This window comes from Diospyros lotus, chromosome 10, assembly GCF_014633365.1.
Source record: "Diospyros lotus cultivar Yz01 chromosome 10, ASM1463336v1, whole genome shotgun sequence".
NCBI classification, from domain to species: Eukaryota; Viridiplantae; Streptophyta; class Magnoliopsida; order Ericales; family Ebenaceae; genus Diospyros; species Diospyros lotus.
The window spans coordinates 27,034,403-27,057,784 of record NC_068347.1 but is presented as its reverse complement, the minus strand read 5'-3'; the positions used below and the strand labels follow the sequence as shown (position 1 = coordinate 27,057,784).

Genomic DNA, 23,382 nt, shown 5'->3' with positions numbered 1-23,382 from the left:
AGAACAAAAAGAGGAGGGGAGCGGACGGTGTCAAATTCAATTTGAACGGACAAAACAAAGGCCCCCATTTGGAGGGAAAACTGGAAAAGGAGAGAGAGGGCACCGCAAAACACGTCTATCAATTTCGTCAATAGCATTTGACATTTTTCTTGGAAAAGATAGAGTAAGTAAATAAATAAATAAATGAAAATGAAAATGCAAATGAAATGCGGTTTATTCAAATTAATTAATATATTTATTAATGATGATAGTTGCAGCGAGCAATGCACGTGCTGTATGTAATTTCTAATTTGTTTCATTTACACTTGCAACGACCTCTCCCTTCCCTACAAACTACAATCTAAAGTCTCGCCTACTCTCACTGCAACCGGGGAAAAAAGGGTTTTAGAGAGAGAGAGAGGGAATTAGGGTTTGAATTTTTGGAGATGATGAAGCAGACCAAAGGAGCCGGACCGGACTTCGATTTACCTGATGAGGTACTGGCGGTGATCCCCACGGATCCCTACGACCAGCTCGATCTAGCCAGGAAGATCACCTCCATGGCGATCGCCTCCCGCGTTTCGAACCTTGAGTCCGAGGTCGCGAGGCTGAGGCAGAAGATGCAGGACAAGGATCGCCTGGTTCTGGAGCTCGAGGACCAGGTTTCGCAACTCAGTCAAGCTTATCACGAGGCTGATACGCGGTTAAAGATCTCCCATGACGATAATGTATCTGATCATAATTTCGTAATTTCTTCCTCCTATGTTTGATTTTGGGCGATTGGGTTGAGTATTCACTTTGTTTTTACTTCTCTGGTTGCTTACTGAAGACAAAGCTTCGGAAGGAGCGTGATTCGCTGGCCATGACGGTGAAGAGACTGGGTCGTGATTTGGGCAAGGTGAGATTACTCATTAAACTCTTTCTCGAATTATTGATTTATTCTTATTTTCTCTGGTTCTTTTTTGAATTATTTGTTAAACGTGCCCTTCGTCGAACAGAAAATCGTTTTTTTTTTTTTTTGTGTGTGTGTAAATAAATGTGGTCAATTTTTTCTCATCCATCTATTGATGTTACTATATTTAATAGTTAAGTTAATCAATGAGTAGAACCTAAATTACTATGATGTTTGAAGCTGCATTTTTGTGTAAATTATTCTAGATGCTTTATATTGCGACTACCGACTATACAATAGAGGTTCCATTCAGGATCCATGTTGCGGATTTTTTATTCTGGTATGTCTTTTAAAAAAATGGCGGAGGAAGGTTGATACGAACTGAAACCAAAGGATGAGATGGTGAGATTTGAAAAGGTATGTGGTAGAAGAGATTAAATTGTGGAAGTGAGCATAATATAGTATAGAATGAGATGATTACTGCAATTCAAAATACAACAAGGTTGTTTTAGAAGAGGAGAAATATAATAGTTTTGAACAAAATGAGTTGTGATGATGTTGTGGGAAGGTACAGGCAAAAACTAAGATTGAGAGAGTTTGCTACAAGATTTGCACAAGTCTCCCAATGAGAAATTTTAGATATCTATATTTTGGGTGCCTAGCGCCTTGGACAATATAATTCCTTAGCTCCTTAATGGTACCTTTTTGTGCTTGACTACCTTGATTAAGTGTCAGTAGTTTCAGCTCTGGTATGGGGGACATGTTAGTTATGCCTTTGGAAGAGTTTTGTGAAGGTGAGAAAATAGTTCTTCAAAAAGGAATCCTCGATGTGGGAGAAAGCTGATGCACACTATTTCAGCAAGATGCTTGGTATGGGCAGATACCTTGGGGGAGGAATTCTATGCTGTCTAGCCTTGCAATTTGTCTAGAAGTAATTGTTGCATCCTGCTTTTCTATTCAATAGAAGGAGCTTGCCTTAGTTTGGGAAGATTTTCAGGGGTGGCAGTTTGGAATATGCTGAGATGTTTACCATGATTCCAAGACAGTCAGGTCCAAGCAAGGACAGTGAATTTTGGTTTTGCTAGGTGTTTAGAAACTGGTCAATGTGGGTAATTTACTAGGTTTTTCAATACATGGGCACTCTTTAGTCAAGGATTTGACATTTCCTGGAGATGGGCTTGGCCAAGGGCTGTCCTAGAAAGGTGTGAATATTGTTCCCATTTGCTCGTGATTCTTGTGGTGAACAGAAGATCCTATAATGGAGTTGATTTCCTTATATCCTCTTTGAATCCTAGTCTAGTTAGCTGCTCAGAAGGGGCCTTCTTGTGGGTAATTTACTAGGTTTTTTATTCTATGGATAATTCTGTTTAGTTGAGGGTTTGACTTTTCCTGGAGGTGGGCTTGGCTAAATGTTGTGCTGGAAATGTGTGGATGCTGTTCCTATTTTGCTTCTTGTGATGCTTGTGGTGAAAATTGAACAGCAGGTCCTATAATAGAGCCAATTCCTCTATATCCTCTTTCACTCTTGGTTTAGTAAGGTGTTTAGAATGTGGTTATTGTGGGTAATTTTTGCTAGGTTTGGATCTGTTGGTAATGCTGCCAAGTTAAGGATTTAACATCTCCAGGTAGGCTTGGTGAAAGTTTGGGCTAGGAAGATGCAAATTTTGTTCCTATTTTGCTTGTTGTGATGCCTTTCGCGAAGGGCAGAATAGGAGATCCTAAGATGAAGTTGATTCCCCTAATATCCATTTTGAAGCTTGCTCTTTTGGTTATGCTTCCTTCATGGCTTATAGATGTACTACCTAGTGGGATTACGGCTTTGTCATGTTGTTATTGTTGGTTTTTGGTAGTATCATACAATGACTTCTTTTGTGCTGTGTACTTTCCCTATATATGAGTAATGTGCCGTTAGTTCTTCATTCAGTGACATCTTTTACTTGTCTTTTTTTGGGGGGTGGGCATGGGGTTGTAAAACTTAATAAAAAAGCTCATTTGCTGGTGTGTGCCTAGGTGCAAGGCCCACGGCAAAGGGGCAAGCCTTTTGGATGTGAGGTGCACGTCTAAAAAATCTGTATAAAAATAATTATACACCATTATTTTCAATATATACCTATAAATAGGTAAATGCAAACTTATAAGCTCATAAATAACAAATAACCAACACTACTTAACTAAATAGTGGGTTGTTCTATAATTTTATCAAATTTCTTTTAATTTTTTATGGTTATTACTAGTTAGATTTTAATAAGTCCATCAAAAAACAACAAAGAAATTACAAAGGTGCAAAAGGTGTGTGCCTTGTGGCTTAGGGTGAGGCACACCTTAGCGCTTAGTTGTGTGCCTCATAGAGTGAGATGCCCTCAGCCGAACCTTGAACCTAGGCATGCCTTCAACAGATACCAGTTTGTGTATTACAGGTTGACTTACTGATGCTTCGTGGTTTCCCTTCTCTCGGATCTTATTTTGCCAAGAGTCCAATTGTGAATTTTCATTAATTGAACTTTTTTTTTTTTTGATTTGGAAAATCCAAGGAAACAAATAATAAAAAATTGCATTGACGTTTGAAGCAAATGCCATTTTTTGGCATGTAAAGTTACCAGAAGTTGATTGTTGGAGTACTAGTGCCTTTTGGTAACTCTGTGATGCTTGGGCATAATGACCTGACCTACAGCCTGGTTGATCCCTTAACCTGAATGAAGTATGCTTTGGCACACAACAATATTTAGTATCTCCCAAGTGAAAACCCTGCGGTATTTTTGATTTATGTCTTTATTTGTTAAAAATCTATTTCAATATCATCTATATGCATATCCAATCCACACTAAATAGAAGGAAAATGGAAATCCATAAAGTTAGCACCTTCAACATTGTTTTCATCCTCTGCGATCTCATAGTCTAGTCTTACCTTGTGCTTGTAAGTCCTTGTCATTTTCTTGTTTACTTCTTTTTCCTACTGCTCATTTTCCCTTCTTGCTGTTTTGACAGTTGGAGACATTCAAGAGACAGTTGATGCAGTCACTAAATGATGACAATTCATCAGTAAGATTCAACATTATTTATAGGTGTTCTAGGTCCTTGCATTCACTTTGTTGCTTATTTCCTCCTTGAAAAATCCTTCACAATTTATTATTGTGCTTTCATTTCAACAGACAACTGAAACTGTTGATATTGTGACCTATGACCACTCTGTTCTCAAACCCTATGCAGTGAAAGGTACTTGAACTCCAATACAGTACACCTTATCTTTTTTGTGTTATTTGTGTGTTATGTTTCTTATTCTACAACTATTTTTTGGGTCTATGCCATTCATAGATGAGGAGGTCAATGGCTACACTGCATCTCATTCTTTCAGCAGCTCTACAGAAAGTGAATATGTATCTGATGGTATATAAACTCAATCTCTGTGTTTTTCTAATGACTGCCTTTTTCATTATATTTCCTACTGATAGCCTGTGCTGCACGTTTGACCAAATAGCCTCAAAGCAAGCTGTGCAAAGATATTCTTTAACACCATATATAACACCGCGGCTCACTCCAACTGGAACACCAAAAAAACCCATCTACAACTGGATCTCCAATAAGATATTCTGGTGCTGGATCTCCTCGGAGAACATCAAACATCCCATCTCCCACAAGACCTCAGCGTATAGGATCTGGTACACTGTCTTCATGGTACCCTTCAAGCCAACAGTCCTCAGGTGCAAGCTCTCCTCACAGACTCCCAGTGCCAGGTTTTTAAGAGTTAATTGCAAATTAAGTTATACTTTCAACATCTTTGTGCATATTAAAGTAATATTAATCCTTCCCTAATTTATTGTTGTCGTTGGTACTTGTTGACATCAACCCCATAATTGCAATTGCATACCACGGAAAAGAAAAAAGGAATCTAAGAAGATAACAGTTCTTTACACTACTCCTATTATGGCCATTGGTAATTAGAAAAATAATTACTGGTAAAATGGTCAATTGCCTTTCGTTCTCATTTACTTAGTTGCACATTCTTCTATTAGCAATGTTCATATTAGATTATTTACTTTGTCTTGATTGAACCTTTTCTTCACTGTTCAAAACTTTTTAAGGACGCACTCCTCGTATTGATGGAAAGGAGTTCTTCCGTCAAGCTAGGTGAGTTTTCTTCTCTGTTCTAAACAGCAATAGTATTTAAATGGTGGTGGGCTGATTTACAGAATTTTTATTTATTTATTTTGTAATTCAGGAATCGTCTATCATATGAACAGTTCAGTGCATTTTTGGCAAACATAAAGGAATTTAATGCTCAAAAGCAATCTAGAGAGGTAATTAGTTGAAAATTACTCATTTTCTGGCTTGTTGCCATTTACATCTCTTCTACTTTTTATTTTTTGCTGAATGAACAAATGATTTCTGTTTTCCCCTTCAGGAAACTTTACGGAAAGCTGAAGAGATTTTTGGTCTGGATAACAGAGATCTTTATCTATCATTTCAAGGATTGCTTAACCGCAACGGACACTAAATGTTTTAGCCAAATGGCTTCTGAGGTAGGCATCTAATCCTTCCCACCACCCTTTCCACGCTTGCATAATTATCGTTATTTTTCTTCTTTTTCACTCTTTCACCCCTTCTATTCTATGTTTACTACTAATTTTGAAGATCAAGATGGTTTGATCTACACAGGATGCTGCAGTGGGATCGTGGCCAACCCCATATACTGTTGTCTAAGACATGAGCTGCTGATTATCCTTTGCGGATCGGATCAATTTGCAAGCCTCGTTTTCCCAATTCTTACAGGTTTTTCTGTAAATAAGTGGATTTGGTTTGCATTGCAACTGTGGTATGCTAGATTGCGCCAATTTAAATATTAGCAAGATATTAGTTCATCTGACTGAATGCAGTATATTTTACAGAAAGTTTTGTTCAATGAATCTTTCATGTTACTTGCCATGTCTTGATGGGAACCTGTTTGTTATTCTTGTCAATCTATTGATAAATGCACTCAGGAATCTCACGTCTTTCCATAGCTGCATTGCACTTAACCTATCCTACAGTGGAATTTCATCTAGGGATAAGATAGGGGTCGAAATGGAGAGTCATCTCAGGCAAAATTGTCCAAATCTCATTGATGGAATATACATGAAGAAAGGCAAATGGCATGTTGATGAAAAGTTGCAAAACCAAATTTTAGATGATTATCTAGTCAAATCCATATTAGGCCTTTTTTTTTTTGGACTACTGATGAGAACGTATGGTCATTACCTTTCTAGTGTGCACTGGGTAATTTTATTTAAAAGGTGCAATAGCTTTCAAACCATATGCATTGAAAATTTTCATGTGGAGATCATTGTAGTCTCTTACCACCAAGGTAATCCTTGGGAGTGTTATGTACAAAATAGACAAATATCTGAGTGAGGAATTCTTTTTTTTTTTTTTTGGCTTTGTAATTTTCAAGTTTGAGAATATTATTTAATATCTTTTTTATTATTGTTCATGTGAACAAGAACAATAATGAAAAAGGCCATTAATGAACCAACATGATATTGTTGGAAAACGAAACCCCTTGGGAGAGTGATGATAAAATAGATACAAAAGAGGTTACCATGTCACGGGATCTCGCATAGCTTTTCTTTTCTCTCTCCCCTTTAACAGTTGAATAATGAGTGAAATTAAAAGATGTATCATCCGTATGTATTTAAAATTTTTTTTTGGGTAATCCATATAAATGAAGTCCCTATGGGGGCAAACCATCATGTATAATAACGTATGCGTTTGTGTTAATTTTTCCCCCTTCCAGAAGCCAGAAGGTTTGATGTTTTAGTTTTTGGATCATTTTATAGACAAGTGGGTGTCATATCTAAGGCTGCCTAAGATAAGTTGGCTGATGGTTTTTTTTTTTAATTTGATGCAAAGGGGTGGTTTTAGAGCAACACTTGGTATTAATTATAAAATTATTCTTTTGTGTTACAGATTTCAGTTCTAAAAAAAAATATTTTAGAAAAATAATAAAATGTTATATTTGATTTTAAATACTTTTTATTATATTGTAAAAACAAACGGTGGATTTGGTACTACAAAATTATAACAGGTTATTTGAGTTTTTAAATATATTTTTTGTATATTTTGTTTATCAAAAGAAAAGACACAACAACCAAATTAGACCACGACCAACAAGAGTAATTTTATCATTATAAAAACAATTATTTTTATTTAAAATAAATTATAACTCTCAAGATTACCTTTTAAAGGTGAATTTTAATTTAAAATATTTTTATTTTGATTTACACATACATGGAAAAGTATTAAAATAATAAGGTGACTAGGAAAAGTGTTAAAATGTTGGAGTTGGACTTCCAATAACACATAAAATAATATAATAATAATAATAAAATAAAAAGGAGAGAGAGGCGGTGTTGAAGGCGGTGAACCATATATATATATTATGGTTTTAGAAAACAGCGGGAGCAGTGGTGCGGTGCAGACGAAAAGCTGAAAAGGAGTAGCTTAATTATGCGCGGCGAAAAAAGAAGAGCGGCAGTAAATTCACAGGGTTCAGGCAAAAAATCGCCGGAACAGTGGCAGCAAATTCACAGGCTTCAAGAAAAAAATTAGGTACGCGCTTCTTCAAGTTTTTTGAAGTGCATTTTTCTTAGTTTTGGATTATAATTAAGAATTATAAGGATTTGTTGGGGAAAGTAAGTCTTTGTATTCTCTATTAGTGTTGATCTGAGTTTGGATATTAAACTTAGGATTTGATTGTGCTTTAATATTTTAATAATAAATTTGATTCAAAGTCTGATACATGATTTTTTTTTTTTTTACATAAAATTTATATTTATATTCGTGTGTTTATTATTCGTATTTGATTCATAGCATGTAGATGATATTAAATCTATTATCAAAAAAATCAAGTACAATCAAAGCTCATATTTAATTTTCAAACATGAGATCACTATTAATAGAGAATACAAATAATTACTTCCCCAACAAATTCTTATAACCTTTCGTGTTGTAATTCAAAATTAGAGAAAAATTGACTCCAAATAGCTTCAAGCTTGTACTTGATTCTTTTGATAATAAATTTAATTCAGAGTTTAATCTATAGTTTTTCTCTCTATATTGGAGGATTTTTCATGTAAAATTTTGTGTTTGTATGCATGCATGTTTATTATTTCTATTTGATTTATGGCACGAAGTTAATATTCAATTTATACAATTAATTTTTAAGCGTGGCCCTACAACATATATATAATTTTTTTTTAGCCAAATGCTAATATATTGTTGCCTTTTGTTATGAACTTAGCTAACTACAAGTGGATAGATGACATCTTCATAGGAGTTTATATAAAATATGTTTTTAAAAATAAAATAATAATAATAATAGTGCTTGTTATAACTTAGTGATAAATGATAATATTAATGAGTTTAAAAATTGACTTGGAGTTTGATGAATCTCAATTACTTTTCTGCTAAGTCATGAATAATAAAATTTTACATACATAAAAAAAAAAAAAAAAGTAAATAGTAAAACTTTTACAATTATGAATTATTTTACATTTTTATATGGTTAATAAATAAATATGGATTACTTTTTTATAGTAAACAAACAATAGCAATGAACGTGTGACTCTATTCGAAAGATTACCGATTTAATTTGACTCTATTAGGGGTGATAAACTAAACCTATATAAAACCCAACTAAACCAAATCAAACCCCTCAATTTAGTTCAATTTTTTTTTTTAATTTTCTCAATCCATATGCAAATTAAAAACAATATAAAAACATGAACTACTAATTAACCATTTAAAATTTATAATTATCTATACCATTACATAAACAAACGTCAAATTTTGATGTTACAAAGCCCTACCCTCTAAATAGTAACTGATTTTTTAAACAAATTTATGCATCATTTTAAATAAAAAAAACAAATTTATGCATCATTTTAAATAAAAAAAATTAACATTAGACAGTGTTGGGGAATTGGTAAATGAATTAGTTTTAACCCCTTAATACAAATTCTTTTGTTTTTCTTTTAAATTAGATAAATTTAAATAATGTTTGTTAACTAAGATATAGGGTGAAAAATATAAAATATGGGAAACATTTTGAACTTTTTAGTTTTCTAGCGTGTTTGTTAAACTTATCTGATAATTTTTTAAAAAACTTTCATGTGATTTCTGTTGTTGCTAAAAATATAATAATTAAAATTTATAATGCGGGGTTTACTCGAACTCGATGTCGGTTGAAGTGAGGTTTCTGTGAGAGAAATTGCCTCAAGAGAACTTGCCACAAGGATTTTTCTCCGTCACAAGATCTCGCTGTAAGGATTTACCTCCGCCACAAGGTCTCGTCGCAAAGTTTTATCTTCGTCACAAGATCTCGTTGCAAGATTTTGCCTTTGTCACAAGATTTTATTTTCACCACAAGGTTTCGTTGCAATGTTTTAACTTCACCACAAGGCCTCGTCGCACGATTTTGTCTTCACCACAAGGTCTTATTGCAAGCATATTGTCCTGTTGACACTCGAAAATGAGTTAGAAGGCTTGCGGGAATCCTCGCTCGCAATGACCCTTCAATGCCTAAGTTAGTATAGGATCCAGATGACTATTCATGAAAACAGTAAAGATGTAGTCAATGTGTCAAAATTTTATCGAAATTCCAAGCCCCTTTCAATACCCTGTAGCTGGGTATTTATAAGGCACGATTCTTAAGATGGTTGATGCTGACACGTGGCGATTGTTGAGTAGAGCTTAAGTTTCATTGAGAAGAGGCTTTTGCACGAGGTTGACCCTCTCGGCTAGCCCTTGTCACGAGGCTGCTCGCGGCAGCAATCCTTTTGTCGCAAGCTTTTCATTATTCATTTATTTTTTTTCTTAAAATTCCTTCCCCGCCCCCCTATTTTTTATGGTACAACAATTTCTTATCTAATTTTTTACAAATAAATTTATCTGGCCTCTCCTTTAGATAAATTTATTTAAGATTTTACAAATAAACATAAATTACTCATATGCCTATTGTAGAATAATTAATGTCATTTAATTTAATATATTTTTAAAATTTAAATTAATTAAGTCTTATTTTTACAATAAGATTGATTTTAAAAGAACTAATTTATTAAGTCTTATAATTAGTGTCATTTAATACATTTTTAAATTGTCATATGCTTGGCGAGTTTTAAAATTTATATGACATTATTCTTTTCACAAAATTTAAAAATTTAAATTTCTCTCTCTATATATATATTTTATTATCTAATACAAATTATTTTCATTGATTTTTTAAATTATTTAATTTAATTTTATATTTTATCATCTAATTTGAAACTATGTTTTAGCTATTTTTAATTATCTAAGTGAAATTATAGTAATTCTATCAATAATTATTTCTACTTTTTGAATCTTTTTAGAATCTATTTTTAAACATGAATTTAAAAATAATCATAATTTTTTAATTTTTATTTTTTGACAATTCACATTAATCATAAAATATTATTTTAATTATAAATTTGTTGTTGATATACAGTTTTGAATGAATTTAGAAATAGGGATATTTTAATAAAAAAACTCTTATCTTGATATTTATCATATGCATTCAACAACATATGAAAATAAAAAGTACAATTCTCAATGAATTTTAAAAAAATTAGCAAGTAATTTGATAAAACTCTTAAAATACAACATTATCTTAATGCAACATTATCTTACTTATTTTAACGGTCGTTATCTTAACTTGCTCATTGTAAGTAAATAGTTGAACCGAGCAATTTTATTCAATTTTGGTAATTATGATATCTCTTCACTATACCTAATGGATTTAAGGTTAATTTTGGGTTGTTATTGTTGTTTTATTTTTAGGTGAATCACAATGATTGGTTGGAATAGGCTACGGGAAGTCTCATCTATTTGCCATACAGGTCAGGTAGCACTGTAGATACTCATTCTCAAATGAATTTGATCATACACAAATTTGACCAACAAAGTATTTGCAAAGGAGGAAATGAACCAGTTGGCAGGAACGAAGCTTTGGCTTCTAACCATAGAGCTTGATATATTGCAAAAGAGAATAATGAAAGTGCTTCGTAGCAGTTAGGAAATTCATTTCAATGTCTAAATTAGATATAGAGCTATTAGAGAAATCGCAAGATGAGTTAAGATCATGATTAAGAATGCTTATCCTAATGAAGAGATCATCTTCCATTTTTAATAGTTTAGATATAATCATTCACATAAAGTTTCTTGCTGATTGGAGTCTTAAGAATAATGATCCCGGCCGGGTGATATTATTGGAGTCTAGGAATAGTGATTCTTAGTAATTTTAAAGAGGTTAGACTTATTTCTAAAAATTATCTTCTTAAAATTTAAAAGAAAGGATAATCTCCCTAGTTTATTTGAATTTAGATTAATTGCTTAGATTATAAGAAATTATATTGAGACCGACCTTATCTCTTAATTTTAAGAGAGAATCTTAACTGAGTTAAATAATTTAACATCAAATTGTATCAGTTTATCTTTGGGTTTGTTAAAGATTTTTTAAACCAAGCTAAGTCTAAGTCAAGATGTTAGAATACTTGTCTCCATGGACATGACTCAGTGATAAAGCATATAGAGTTTCACAGAAAGTATCAAAGATTAAATTTTTGTGGTGACATTTGTTTTATATGGATGTATGAAGTGAATGTCTTGTTCTATATGTATATAGACTGTGACCGCATTCGAATTTATTAGATTGGTAAATCAAGGAGAAAGACTGTCCGTTTTTAATTAGTTGGACGAACCTCTTAACTTAGGTTATCAAAAAAAAGATGTTAAGAGTAGTCTAGTTAATGGGTGGAGGTTGGGGGTAATCTAAGTATCTCTGAGAGAGAGAGGTAGTCCAGTTAAGAGAATCAAGATCGAGAGTGGCCTACTTAAAGTTAACTGAGATTGAGACTGGCTTGATTAATCGTTCCTCGTTAAGTCAGTACGAACATTTTCATCCTAAAAGGGATTTCTCTAAATAAAAAAAAGCCTGAAAGTAATTAATGATTTAGCCAGCTTGTGCAGCTTGCTGTCAAGCGAACTTCACTCGCTCGCTTTGCTAATTGAGTTTAGGGCACGCGCTCACTGGTTGAGGTAGTGTTGTCACACGAGCAGCAAAACACATTTTTGTTGGACCTTTTTAAGGAGGTTAATTGTGCCATGATTAACTGGTTTTCCCATAGGAAGGAAGGAATTCATAGTATTTGTACATCGCCTCAAATTTATTTACTTGTTTCCAATTTGCTTCAATCAAACGTCCTCCCTTACCTTTGCCGCCTCTGTTTCCTGATGGCTTCTTCCTCCAATGTCATCAATGTTGTAGGTCAAAGAGCTTATTGCTTGGGAGGAGCATCCTACAAAAGATGTTAAAACACTAAATGAATGATCCCCAAATAACAATAGAAGTTTTTGAGCAAGCAGGAGATTCTTGACAATTAGGTGTTCCCAAATTAACATCAATCTCTGATTTTCCACCCTATTACTGGGAAGATCTTCATCTGCATCCCCATCCACGTATTCAACTTTGGCTTTTAATTGTCGTCTTACCGTCACGTTTGAGATTTCTTATATCAGCTTGGGATAACACCTGCTCAACCCTGCCTCTACACCTAGTAATATATGATATATAACCTTCTTGATGGTTTGTCTTGCTATCGAGATTGAGGCCACTTTGAGCTGGTTTCAATTTTGGTTCAACCTTGTTAAGGATTCAGGGACAAGGGGTTGGATCGATGTCTCTTCAAATAAGCATTGATTCGAGACATACAAAGCATGATACTGAGCAGTTGATACCAAGTGGGGTGGGGATGGGAAGGTGGTTTAAATATGCTGACGATTAGAAAAATGTCTTTGTCTTCATCAATCCTTGCCTTGACGACCCTTCGAAACAACAAAAATTCAATACAATTGCCACATCATACCATCATGTTGAGTAGTAGTATAACAATCTAATTATATCTGATCATGCTTAAGTGCATTGTAATGAATTGTTATTTATACAAATATCTTTATAAATTTTACTTACAAAAAAAATATATATATATATATATCTCTATGAATTGTATTTTTTTATTGGTTATTTAAATCTTCTAATGTAATCTTTAATTAGAGCTCGAGAAATGTCTTATATCTTGAAGCTGTAGGTGCTTTTTAACTTGTGGTTAATGAAATTCTTACTTATTGAGCATTTTCTGATGGGCCGATGCAAGTCAGGTCCAGTGAATCCTCACTTGGGCTTTATTATTCCAAACGTCGTGGGCTGACTCCAAGGCAAACAATTTTTTTCATATACAATCAGAATAGTATTTCCTCTTTATTTTTATTTATTGTGTATTAAAAAATGCATAAATTTTCATATCGCTATTGTATTGTTTTGGTATCGGTTCTTTAGATAAAAAAAAGTCTCTGTTAACAAGTTTTCATACACGACTTCTTCTACGGAGCTAGACAGATTGATAGACAAATTTACAGAATGGGGGCTAAAATACTAAAATAACTTCACTCACATTACATTAAAAAAAGTGTAATGTAATGTGAGTAAAAGTATTTTAATATTTCAGCCTCCTAAATCTGTCCGGCAACCTTTTTGGCTTTCAAAAATTGATCTCCATACACTGCTTTGGTCACTAATTCCAAGGGTCACAATATATAGGTCTTAAATACATTAACTGAACGTTAAAGTTACTACTAGCACACGAGGTTGACCTATTCAAACAGATAGTACCGTTGCATTTATATAATTATAACTCGTTTATAATTTACATAATAATAATATCTGGGGACATTAATTTTACAAGATGGTTATATAGTTATCATATATATATTATATCTATCCAAGTAGAAGCACAATTACAGAAGCAGCAACCAAGCGATTAATTAACCAAGTGAGATCGATCGATGGATGCCATGGATGAAATTAAAATAAGAAAGGCCTAGCCGATATATATATATATATAATATAATATAATATAATTAAGCTAGCTAGCGAGGCCACAAGGATGGCCCTGCATTGGCTCGATCATGAGTCACGACGTTAGGGAGAGACTTGGAGGAGGAGGGAGAGCAATTTTCCGGCGAGCCGGCGGTGGAGGGGAATTGCCGGATGCGCATTTGCACTACCTCAGCCTGTACAAGAGCAAGCTGCGTCTGAAGGGCGTCGACCTGGTGTTGCAGCGATGATATTGCTCCGACGCAGCCATAGACTCGATCGCGGATCCTTGCATTTGCTTCGTACACCATGCACGTAACTGCGTCCGCTCGTTGCTCCACCGGCAACTCCTGTTTAGTTTAGCATTTCAACAACCCGACTGTTAAAACTCGAATCCCAATTCCCACGTACGTAAACTAAAGAAAAACGAGCACAAAGCAACTTGGCATGGTTCAATTTTGATATATAGATCTCACAATATATATAATATAATAAAAGTCCACTCAATCAATGACTATTTTTAATACAAAAAAACAATAAATCTTACTTTCCCAATTAAAATCCTTGTAATTATAAAAATTAAATAACGTTAGAAGTTATGATTAATGACGGTGTGGTGCATTCTAATTAGAAAATGTGATAAATAAAAGAGACTAAGCATGTGTCATTATTTTTTTTATTTATTAACATCACATAATTGATGACATCATCATCAATAATGATTTTTAATATTATTTTATCAAACATCACATAATTGATCATGATTTTTAATATTATTTTAAATAATTAGTCACCTCTTCGTTGAAGGCTCACCAACTATTGAATTTGATGCACTTAATGTAGAACCCAATAACCCATTTATATTTTGTCTGGTATTGTTAAAACTTATAGAACCCATACACCAAGCCTTTTGGGTTATCTTTTCCTTTTAGGTTTTTCATTTATCCTGAGATTTGATTTTTCATCTATAGTTTTGGCCAAGTCTCATCTTGGGATTTCAAGTGTTGCCCAATAATATATGTATTAAATTAAAAATGATATTCACACAGCACTTCTTGTATAAAAATTATGATCTTACGATTATAAATTATTTTAATTCATTCTAAAAACATTATTTAAACGATATTTTCAGACAAAAAATGGTGAAATGTTGCTTCTAGGGAAGAGTAGTGAATGTGAACAAGCTACCATTGATTGGGATGTGACTATCAAAGCGGGACAAGTGCGTCAGGCCATTAGCTATTGTCCTAATTAAAACCATGCAAGGTGATAAAACAGTTTTATCATAAAACTGATAAGGACAGATATCTTTATATATAGATAGATAGATTAGGACCTTGCTTTTCAGAAAAATAAAAATAAAATTAGGACCTTGTTACGCAAGGCACTTGGTCAGTGACCTTGTTACACTAAATTTTTAATTTGGAGAATTTAGTGCGATAATAATTTATGATTGACCTAAATAAATATTAAATCTTAAAATTTACTAAATACACTAAAACTCTAACAAAATTGAATTCTCCAAAGGTGGGCCAGTCGACATTGATGGGATATCAGCTCCTCCAGTCCTTGTCTTAGAAAATCACTTTCAGACAAATTTCAAACTTGCACAACGGTAAATTAAGAGTAATGATCAAGGGCTAATAAATGTATATTTTAGTATGTTTATTATATTTTATGTTTAATTTAAAAACAATTTATTAATTGATAATAATTCGTATTTTATAATATTTTATTAATTAATAATATTATTTTTGAATTAAAAATAAAATAAAATGTAATAAATGTGTATTGTTTGAAAATAACTTATATTTATTACACCTTAATTATTGTCTAATAAATAGCATTATCCTTCAAACTTTTATCTTGATTAGAAGCAAAATTTTGAGAACTTTATATGGTATTTAATGGCATTGTTATTGTATATAATGTGAAAGATATTTTATATAGAGTGTATTATATGATACAAATACTCTCTATATAATACATCATTTATATTATATAATACACTCTTCATGTTATATAAACCATCTCTCACGTTATGTAGAGTTTCAATGCCACCCGGTTCCATAGAATTTTTTCAAAATTTCATAGTCAAATTATTGTTCTCTTTGATGAAGAGGCTCAGTACTAGAAACAACTTTTCCCTATCTAAATTGGTAGCTTAGGGGTAGTAAGCTCAAATGGTAGCAAAGATTCTTTTATTTAAGTGTCACGTTTATCATGAAATTTGGGTGATATTTAAGAAAAAGCAGATTGACACTACTTATCACTAAATGTAGGATTGTGCAATTAGCTGACATCATATACAAATAAATAAAAATACAACTTCAAAATTAAACAGATATGGAACATGTTTTCTTTTCTTTTTTTTTTTGAATTGTCTTTTAACTAATTCTGTTAGCTAGCTAGGCGGGGAAGAAGCAAGCAAAGGCCTAAAGATTTCAATTAAAGGCTTTTATAACTTCATCCTGTTGTGTGGGGGGGGACCCAAATCCCGACCAGTAATGGTAAATGTCACCTAATGTCATGATTATAGGCAATAAGTACTCAATAATCACATGTATCCAAAATAATAATGGTCTTGATTAAGAAAAATATATTCCTAAAATTCTTATTTTTTAAAATATTCATATATGGCATCAACTCATTAGATACGTATAAATATATATATATATATTTCCAGGATGGTATAGATGAATTATGTAAATTTATATAAAAATTATACGATCCATGCTCATACTTTCCAAAACTACAGAGGCATTACGATGAGCATATAGTCAAAAAGGTTGAAACACTTGATGGTCATAAAGAAGTTTAACCACTTTATTTGAATGGAGTTTTATATATTAGTCTATGTCAACATCGATCTTACCTTTATTCTCAAACATAATTATTTTGACTACTGAACCTCATGTTTGGACTCTTCCTCTCTCATTTGCCAAGGAATTATTTAATATATATATATTTGAATAATACCTCGTTGTATGTATGATTTAGTAAGGTAACAGTTTTGTATTTGATCACTTATGATAAATAATTTATTAATTATTGTTGTCGCGACATATTGGTAATTTTTGTAGGGGAGACATAGATTGATTATATAGTGACAAGAACAAGAATGAATTGTCCTTGGAAAAAGAAACGTGACAAGATTAGCATCTTATTACCTTTTAAATTCTAAAGCATCTTAAAGGTGTGGCTCAGTGGGCTATCTACTGCTGTATTGAACCACCATAACCGAAATAACGGTGAAAAGAATGGCCAATCCAATACTTTAGAAGCAAATTTATCAAAAATTCAACAATTCCTGTAACTCCAATATAATATTAATACTAGCTACTATTAAACAAGAGATCAAGATATCTTGAACCCTAAAAGAAAAAAAGCAGAAATCCTAATTCCTTAAGTAATACGAATCAGAATCCTAACCCCTCAGTTCCAATGAACGTACTGTTGAAAATTAAGACTATAAATGTTACCTCCTACGCTCTCCAAACGGGTTTCTTTTAACTTTATTGACAATTATAAATATATGCACATTAAAGCTATAAAAAATTTAAACTCCCCATCTTATATTTCATCATGAGATGTTGATTACGATACTAATCCATTAGAGCAAATTAAACTTGTTATGTGAAGTTGTTAGGTTGTCTTTTTAAATTAATCTATTAAAAGGGTAAAAAGCTCCTTATAGTTAATTACTTGTATTAACAAAAATGCTACGATCTATCAAAAAAAAGTTGTAAAAAAAAAAATGCTACTACTACCATGCTATGCCATCCTCATAGTAGTTTACTACAAAAGTTATATACTTTAGAAAACCGATATTAAATGTGTAATGAATAGACACCCCATAGTAAAGATCGATTCTACAAATGAAAACGGGAGCGAACGGATAGATAGATAGAGAGAGAGAGAGAGAGAGAAGAGAGAGAGAGAGAGATGCATGGGAACTAACCTGTAGCATCTTGTTGACATTACTAGCGCCAAACACCTTGTGAACACTGGCGAACTTCTGAGGATCATTGGCCGGAAAGTATGGCGAAAACACACAGTCCTCAACGCACCGCCGCCGGAGAAGTTTGCAGGCGGCGCAAGGGGACGACGCCCCTTGTTTTCTACCATAATGTTCTTTCATTTTCTGATCAGCTGCTGCTTGCAAACAAAGACAACAAATTAATCTCACATCACGAAGAGTGGTAGATTAGCTTAAACAGTGGTATCGACGAGGAAGAATGGGAAGAAGATCCAGAAAGGGGAAAAGAAAATGATGAAGAAAGAAAAGAGGAAATCAGGAACCTATGGGAAGGAGGAGGGGAGGAGGGGAGTTGAGGAGTGGAGTGTTGAATGGAAGAATGGGAAGACATGATTTCTTCCATGGGTCCTACCAAAGAAGCCTCCTTTTTAGATTTTGCTCGACAAAAACATCTTTGTGGACATGATTTTTGTCCCCATTTCCTTATCAACAATAAACATTTTCTACAAAATGCTGTGATTTGTGGATTTATTATAATTGCGTGAGTGGGACTACAGCATTGTTTTTGTAGTTTACTTCCTTTTCTAGAGAAAATTTTATTTAACCTTTTGATTTTATATCATTCTATAATATCATTTAAATAATTAATGTATTTTTGATGTATTAATTATTATTTTTTTCTATTTTTCAAATAAACATAATGACAAACTCTGATTATATGTATATTCAAGTTTGAAAAATATCAAAAACTAAATAAATAATTAACACATTAAAAGAGTGTTAATTTTTTAAATTTTAAAAATATTGTGGAATCAAGGTGAATGTAAGATGAAATCTTAGGGAGGTTTTGCGTAGCTGTTGCCTGGTCGATCGCGACCTGTATGATGGTCTATACCAAAGGCCGAAAATATTGAGGTTTCCTTCGATTCTTACTATACAAAAAAAAAATAATATTAAGATAATGATGTCTTAAATTATCTCTTAATATGTATTTTAAGCTTGACGATGTCAAATGGATTGGGTCAGTCTTGCTTGGACTTGCCTTTGGCCCTAAAGAGACGAGACAAGTCGAGACGAGCTAAGGTTGAGCCCAACCCATCAACTCATAACAAGGCTCGGCCCGACTCGTGAGCTCGTTTAAAGTCAATTGAGTTGGGCCAACCCATTGGGCTCCATATCCTGGTCAGGCCTAAGTTTGCAAGCCTTTTAACTAATTGAGCTCAACAAAAGTTTGTCAGCTAATTTATTTTTGAAATAATTAAAAAATAATTTTAAATAATATATTTATTTAATTAATATCTAAGATATTGAAATATTTTAAAAATGTAAATTTTACTTATAAAATAAAATATAGAATGTAGAAGTTAAAAGTTTGAAAATTAAAATTTTTAATAGTTTCTAGTTCTACTTTTAAAAGTAGTATTAAATTTTATAAATATTTAAAAGTTATAAAAATTATTTCATATTTGAAATATATATTTATTTATATATTGAGAATTTTTTAAAGTGATTATGGGTTTTTGAATATGAGACATAAATTTTCTTATTAAAAAAGTGCAAAATTGTGTATGAGATTTAATATTTAAAATTTATTGATTGCCATTATAAATTAGTGACATTGTATATATAATTTTTAAATTATTATATTTATTAAATTAAATATCAAAAATTCAAATCTAAAAATATATAATTTATAATTTTATTTTTTTTATAAAATCAAATTTTGGTTTGGCCTAATGAGCCTAGCGAAGTTGAGCTCTTAGACTGGCTAACTCAAAAATGTTAAAGCTTTGTTTGACCATATATAAATAACAAGTCGAGCGAAGCCCAACTCATTGTAGTAATGATTGGAGTTGGATTGAGCATGTTCGCATGCCACCTTGCCTGTTTAACGTCTCTATTTAAGCGTATAGGATTTTGATTCTAGTTAGGGGTTAATAATGGTAATATTTTTATTTTTTGTTTTTTTATTATATAATAAAAGAGGTTTTTAAAAATTTGGGAGGTTAATAACAGTAAAATTTTGATTTTATTTTGTGTCTAGTATATACTAAAAGGGGTTTTCAAAAATCTAGAAGCGCCCCAAATCCTTACATTGGTCCAATCCTGTGTAAAATTAATATAAAATTGAAAGTTCAAATGTAAAATTGATAAATTTTAAAACTTATTGTAGAATTGATATAGTAGTCAAAATTTAGTAATCTTTTGGTAGTAACCTTTATTTAAACATATAAATATTGATAAGCTAATTAACTACAACATTTCCTCAAGAAGAAAGTTTTTTATATATTAACATATATAGGATAAATTATTCTTCTAATTCCTAAACTTTGAACTATATAATAAGTTAGTCACTATTCTTATAATTTTTTTCATTGTAATCACTGACTTTGATTTTTTGTTAAAATTTAGTTCCATTTAAATTTTGTTAACAAAAAATAACTTGATATACATTAAAATATCCTCCAAAATCACTTAATTGTGAGATTTAAATTAAATTTAACATTAAGGTGATCTTAAAATTTATATTTGTTATGTCATAAGTAAAGGTTCATTAAGAGTTCAAGAGTCCAAAATATCTCTTTGTGATAAAAGGTAAAAAAATTTCATATGCGGGTTTCCATGCAACGCGTAAACTAGATAATTTTGAAATTCAATTTTTTTTTCGTTAAGATAAACAATTATCCATAAAGAATTTAAATTCTAAAAGGATTATGAAATACGAAGATAAATATCATCCGTAAGAACTCGAATCCTAATGAATTAATTAAATATAAAGATAGATGTTATATGTATTCTAATTCTAATGGGTTTCAAAATTTCAAGATAGACGTTATCTAGAAGTCTTATCTTGAATTACTTAAGATTACTCTATATTCCTTTATAAATAAGTAGGCACTCATTTTGAAAAGATACATACTGGTTTTAATACAGTTTTTATTATATTTAATATCTTACTTAAGTATCAGAGTGTTTGTGCAAGAATCTTTCCGCACTCTCTGATTGTTTTTTCTTTGCAGGCTCAGGTGACTTGACAAGACATTTCTAGTCAAATAAATTCATTTTTATTTTCAGACAACAACAATATTAATGTATACTACATCAATTTTTATTAATAGAATTTGATTAAAAAATCAAAATAAAAATTAAATTTTAACAAAAATCAAAGTCCAAAGAATGAGGTGATAAAAATTAAAATATAGTAATTAATTTGTTACAGAGTATAAAGTTAAGAAACAACAATCTAATTTAGTGTATTGGCATACTAAGGTTGCCAACTATTTTCATTTATTGATTTCTCTACTTAATCAATTTATAGCGCTCTTAGGGTGCAATAGAACAAAAACAAAGAGAAAAAGTAGTCGAGAAAAACTTTGGTTATGGATGGTAGTTAAGTCAAATATTGTGGGTATAACAACAGTAAGTTTAGCTTTGACCATTGGTCATGTTTGGAGCCGCAACAACTATACTGCACATGGGATATAATAATCACACAAATGTTTCTTAATTAATTACGAGTTAATTATTTTAAGTGTTTAATGAATATAGTACTCAATTTATATTCAAACGAAATAGTATTTTGTGAATTTTTACCTGCTATAAAAAGGAAAGGGAAATCATTCCACAAAACTAGCTCAATCGTGGTTGATATCTATATGACTGTGACCCCTCTTGTAATTGGCTTTTGGCCTTAATTATGTTACGAGACACCCCCCCCCCCAAAAAAAAAAAAAAATTCATACTCAATGTCCCGTTTGTCCCGCATGGTTGTTGCTTGATCTGCACTCCATCCGCCACTACTATCGCCACTGGTGGGGTATGTATGTACCCACCTTATTCTAAAGTAATCTTCGAAATAGCGGATAAATTAAAATGGAAGGGTTTGTCAACTTGAAAGGCAATGAATGGATAACAAGGACAGTTTTCAAGGGTTTGTCATTTTGTTCTCATCTCATAACACTAATAAATATTACAACTCTTTAGTTCTTTTCTATTTATTGATATAATAACTCTGATCCTTTTTATTTATTGACGAACAACAGGCAGTTCTTTTTGTCAATTTGGGTGGCTTTCGTAGCTTTAATTTGAGGTGTATCTAGTTTCATCTATATTAATAATTTTTAATGTTTTGACCAAAAAACACCCAGATATTATTAAAACACCCAGATATTATTAGAACTTATTGTAAGTTTAAAATTTATATGGTTTATCCCAAGTAGATAGATTAATTATTAAATGCTTGATTTCTTGTATAAATTGTTGTATACATTTCTCTACTTTAACATAGCAATTTCTCTATTTTGAGAAATTGCACTGATCTTCTAAGGTGTTAAATTTTTTAAAACAATTTAGTTCTTGCTAACTACCATTAATTTTTGAAGAATAACAAAAATGGCCTCAACTTCTCTTTTTTCTCTTTGTCCTTGTCTGCTTTCTTTGGCAATTTTCCATCCTCAGTAATGACTCACTCTCTTACAACCCACCATCACAAGGTTACAAACCTAGCAATGGCAACTATTGTTGCTGAAGACCCATCAATTTTTTAATCTTTGTTTTTCCTCATCTTACTCTTTAACAAAAAAAATAAAATAAAAACAATTGGTGGCTTCCATCTGCAATCAGCCAACCATCACTTACGTACCCATAAGCCCCAAGGTTGTTATTTTACAAAAAAATAAATTAAAAATAATTTGTTGTTATTTTACAAAATTATGTAAAATAATAACAAATTGTGGTTGATTGCAACATTTTGAAAGTGTAAGGGGGTTATTTGATGCAATTGAAATCACATGCGGGTAAGTTGCACATGACCCTAAGTGCAATGGGGTTTCATATAATTTACTATTTTTTTTATGTTTACATGTTTAATTGCTTGACATTTTTCATAAAAAAATTTCATGGTAACATATCTTTAGGCCAATTTTTCATAGAAAATTGCAATTAGGAGGAGATGGAAATTGTTTTCTATGGAATTAGAAAATATTTTTCTTTTCTATCTTTTTCCAATCAAACACACACTAGCTAATTGCTTTTTATTTTTTTGTAACTTGGAAAGAAAATAAAAAAAAAAGAGATTAAAGGGGTAAAAAATTCATTCTACTGACAATAATAAAGGAGATTGGTGTAATTTCTCAAAATATAAGGGCATCCCTTAAATTTCACCTAATCTCATAGCATGTTAGTGTAAATTAATCTAATATTATTCCATGTTGTTGTCAAAAAGTACAAAGAGAACTAGCATGGTGGATCTTAATTATTACCTCACCAAGTCTTATTATTATGTACATTTGTCTTTATTGAGAAATTGTGAGTAATTGTATAATATTCAAAAAATTTAGAAATTATAGGTCTTTTAAAAATATTTTCAATTAATTAAAATAAACCTAAAAGGAGATTTAGTGATAATATAAAAAATTATTAGCCCTCAAAAGGTATATGAAAGAACTAATAATGTGAATTCAAACACGACCGGATCTAATTGTAATTTGATTAAAATTATAAAATGGATCAATGGTAAAATAACGTGAAGCCACTTTTAAGTGTAAAATTTGACCAAATCAAGTCAAGTTAGGTAAAACCCAATACAAACATCATAAACAGTGTTATGATGAA

The 23,382-nt window shown here is 31.7% G+C and overlaps 2 protein-coding genes and 1 pseudogene across 2 annotated transcripts in view; 2 read left to right on the top strand and 1 right to left on the bottom strand.

Annotated features, from left to right (window-relative positions):
• The first annotated feature begins 296 nt into the window (after positions 1 to 296).
• Positions 297 to 23,382, top strand: part of LOC127811629 (uncharacterized protein At4g15545-like) — a 42,026-nt gene continuing 18,940 nt past the window's right edge. The window contains exon 1 of the mRNA XM_052351653.1: positions 297 to 400. The gene's annotated coding sequence lies outside the window, so the exon portion shown is untranslated. The remainder of the gene's footprint in view (positions 401 to 23,382) is intronic.
• On the top strand, positions 394 to 5,791 carry LOC127811628 (uncharacterized protein At4g15545-like; annotated as a pseudogene).
• LOC127811631 (LOB domain-containing protein 4-like) lies at positions 13,615 to 18,102 on the bottom strand. The gene is made up of 2 exons (XM_052351655.1): positions 17,752 to 18,102; positions 13,615 to 14,140 (listed from the first exon to the last, which is right to left on the bottom strand). The coding sequence occupies exons 1-2, from the start codon at positions 17,929 to 17,931 to the stop codon at positions 13,844 to 13,846; spliced, it is 477 nt and encodes a 158-aa protein (XP_052207615.1). The 5' UTR covers positions 17,932 to 18,102; the 3' UTR covers positions 13,615 to 13,843.

Excerpts from the sequence above, each read along its gene's own strand:
- LOC127811631 (XM_052351655.1), bottom strand. The coding sequence starts at position 17,931 with ATGAAAGAACATTATGGTAGAAAACAAGGGGCGTCGTCCCCTTGCGCC. Across the intron at positions 14,141-17,751 it reads ATGTCAACAAGATGCTACAG|GAGTTGCCGGTGGAGCAACG; the intron begins GTTAGTTCCCAT and ends TAAACTAAACAG.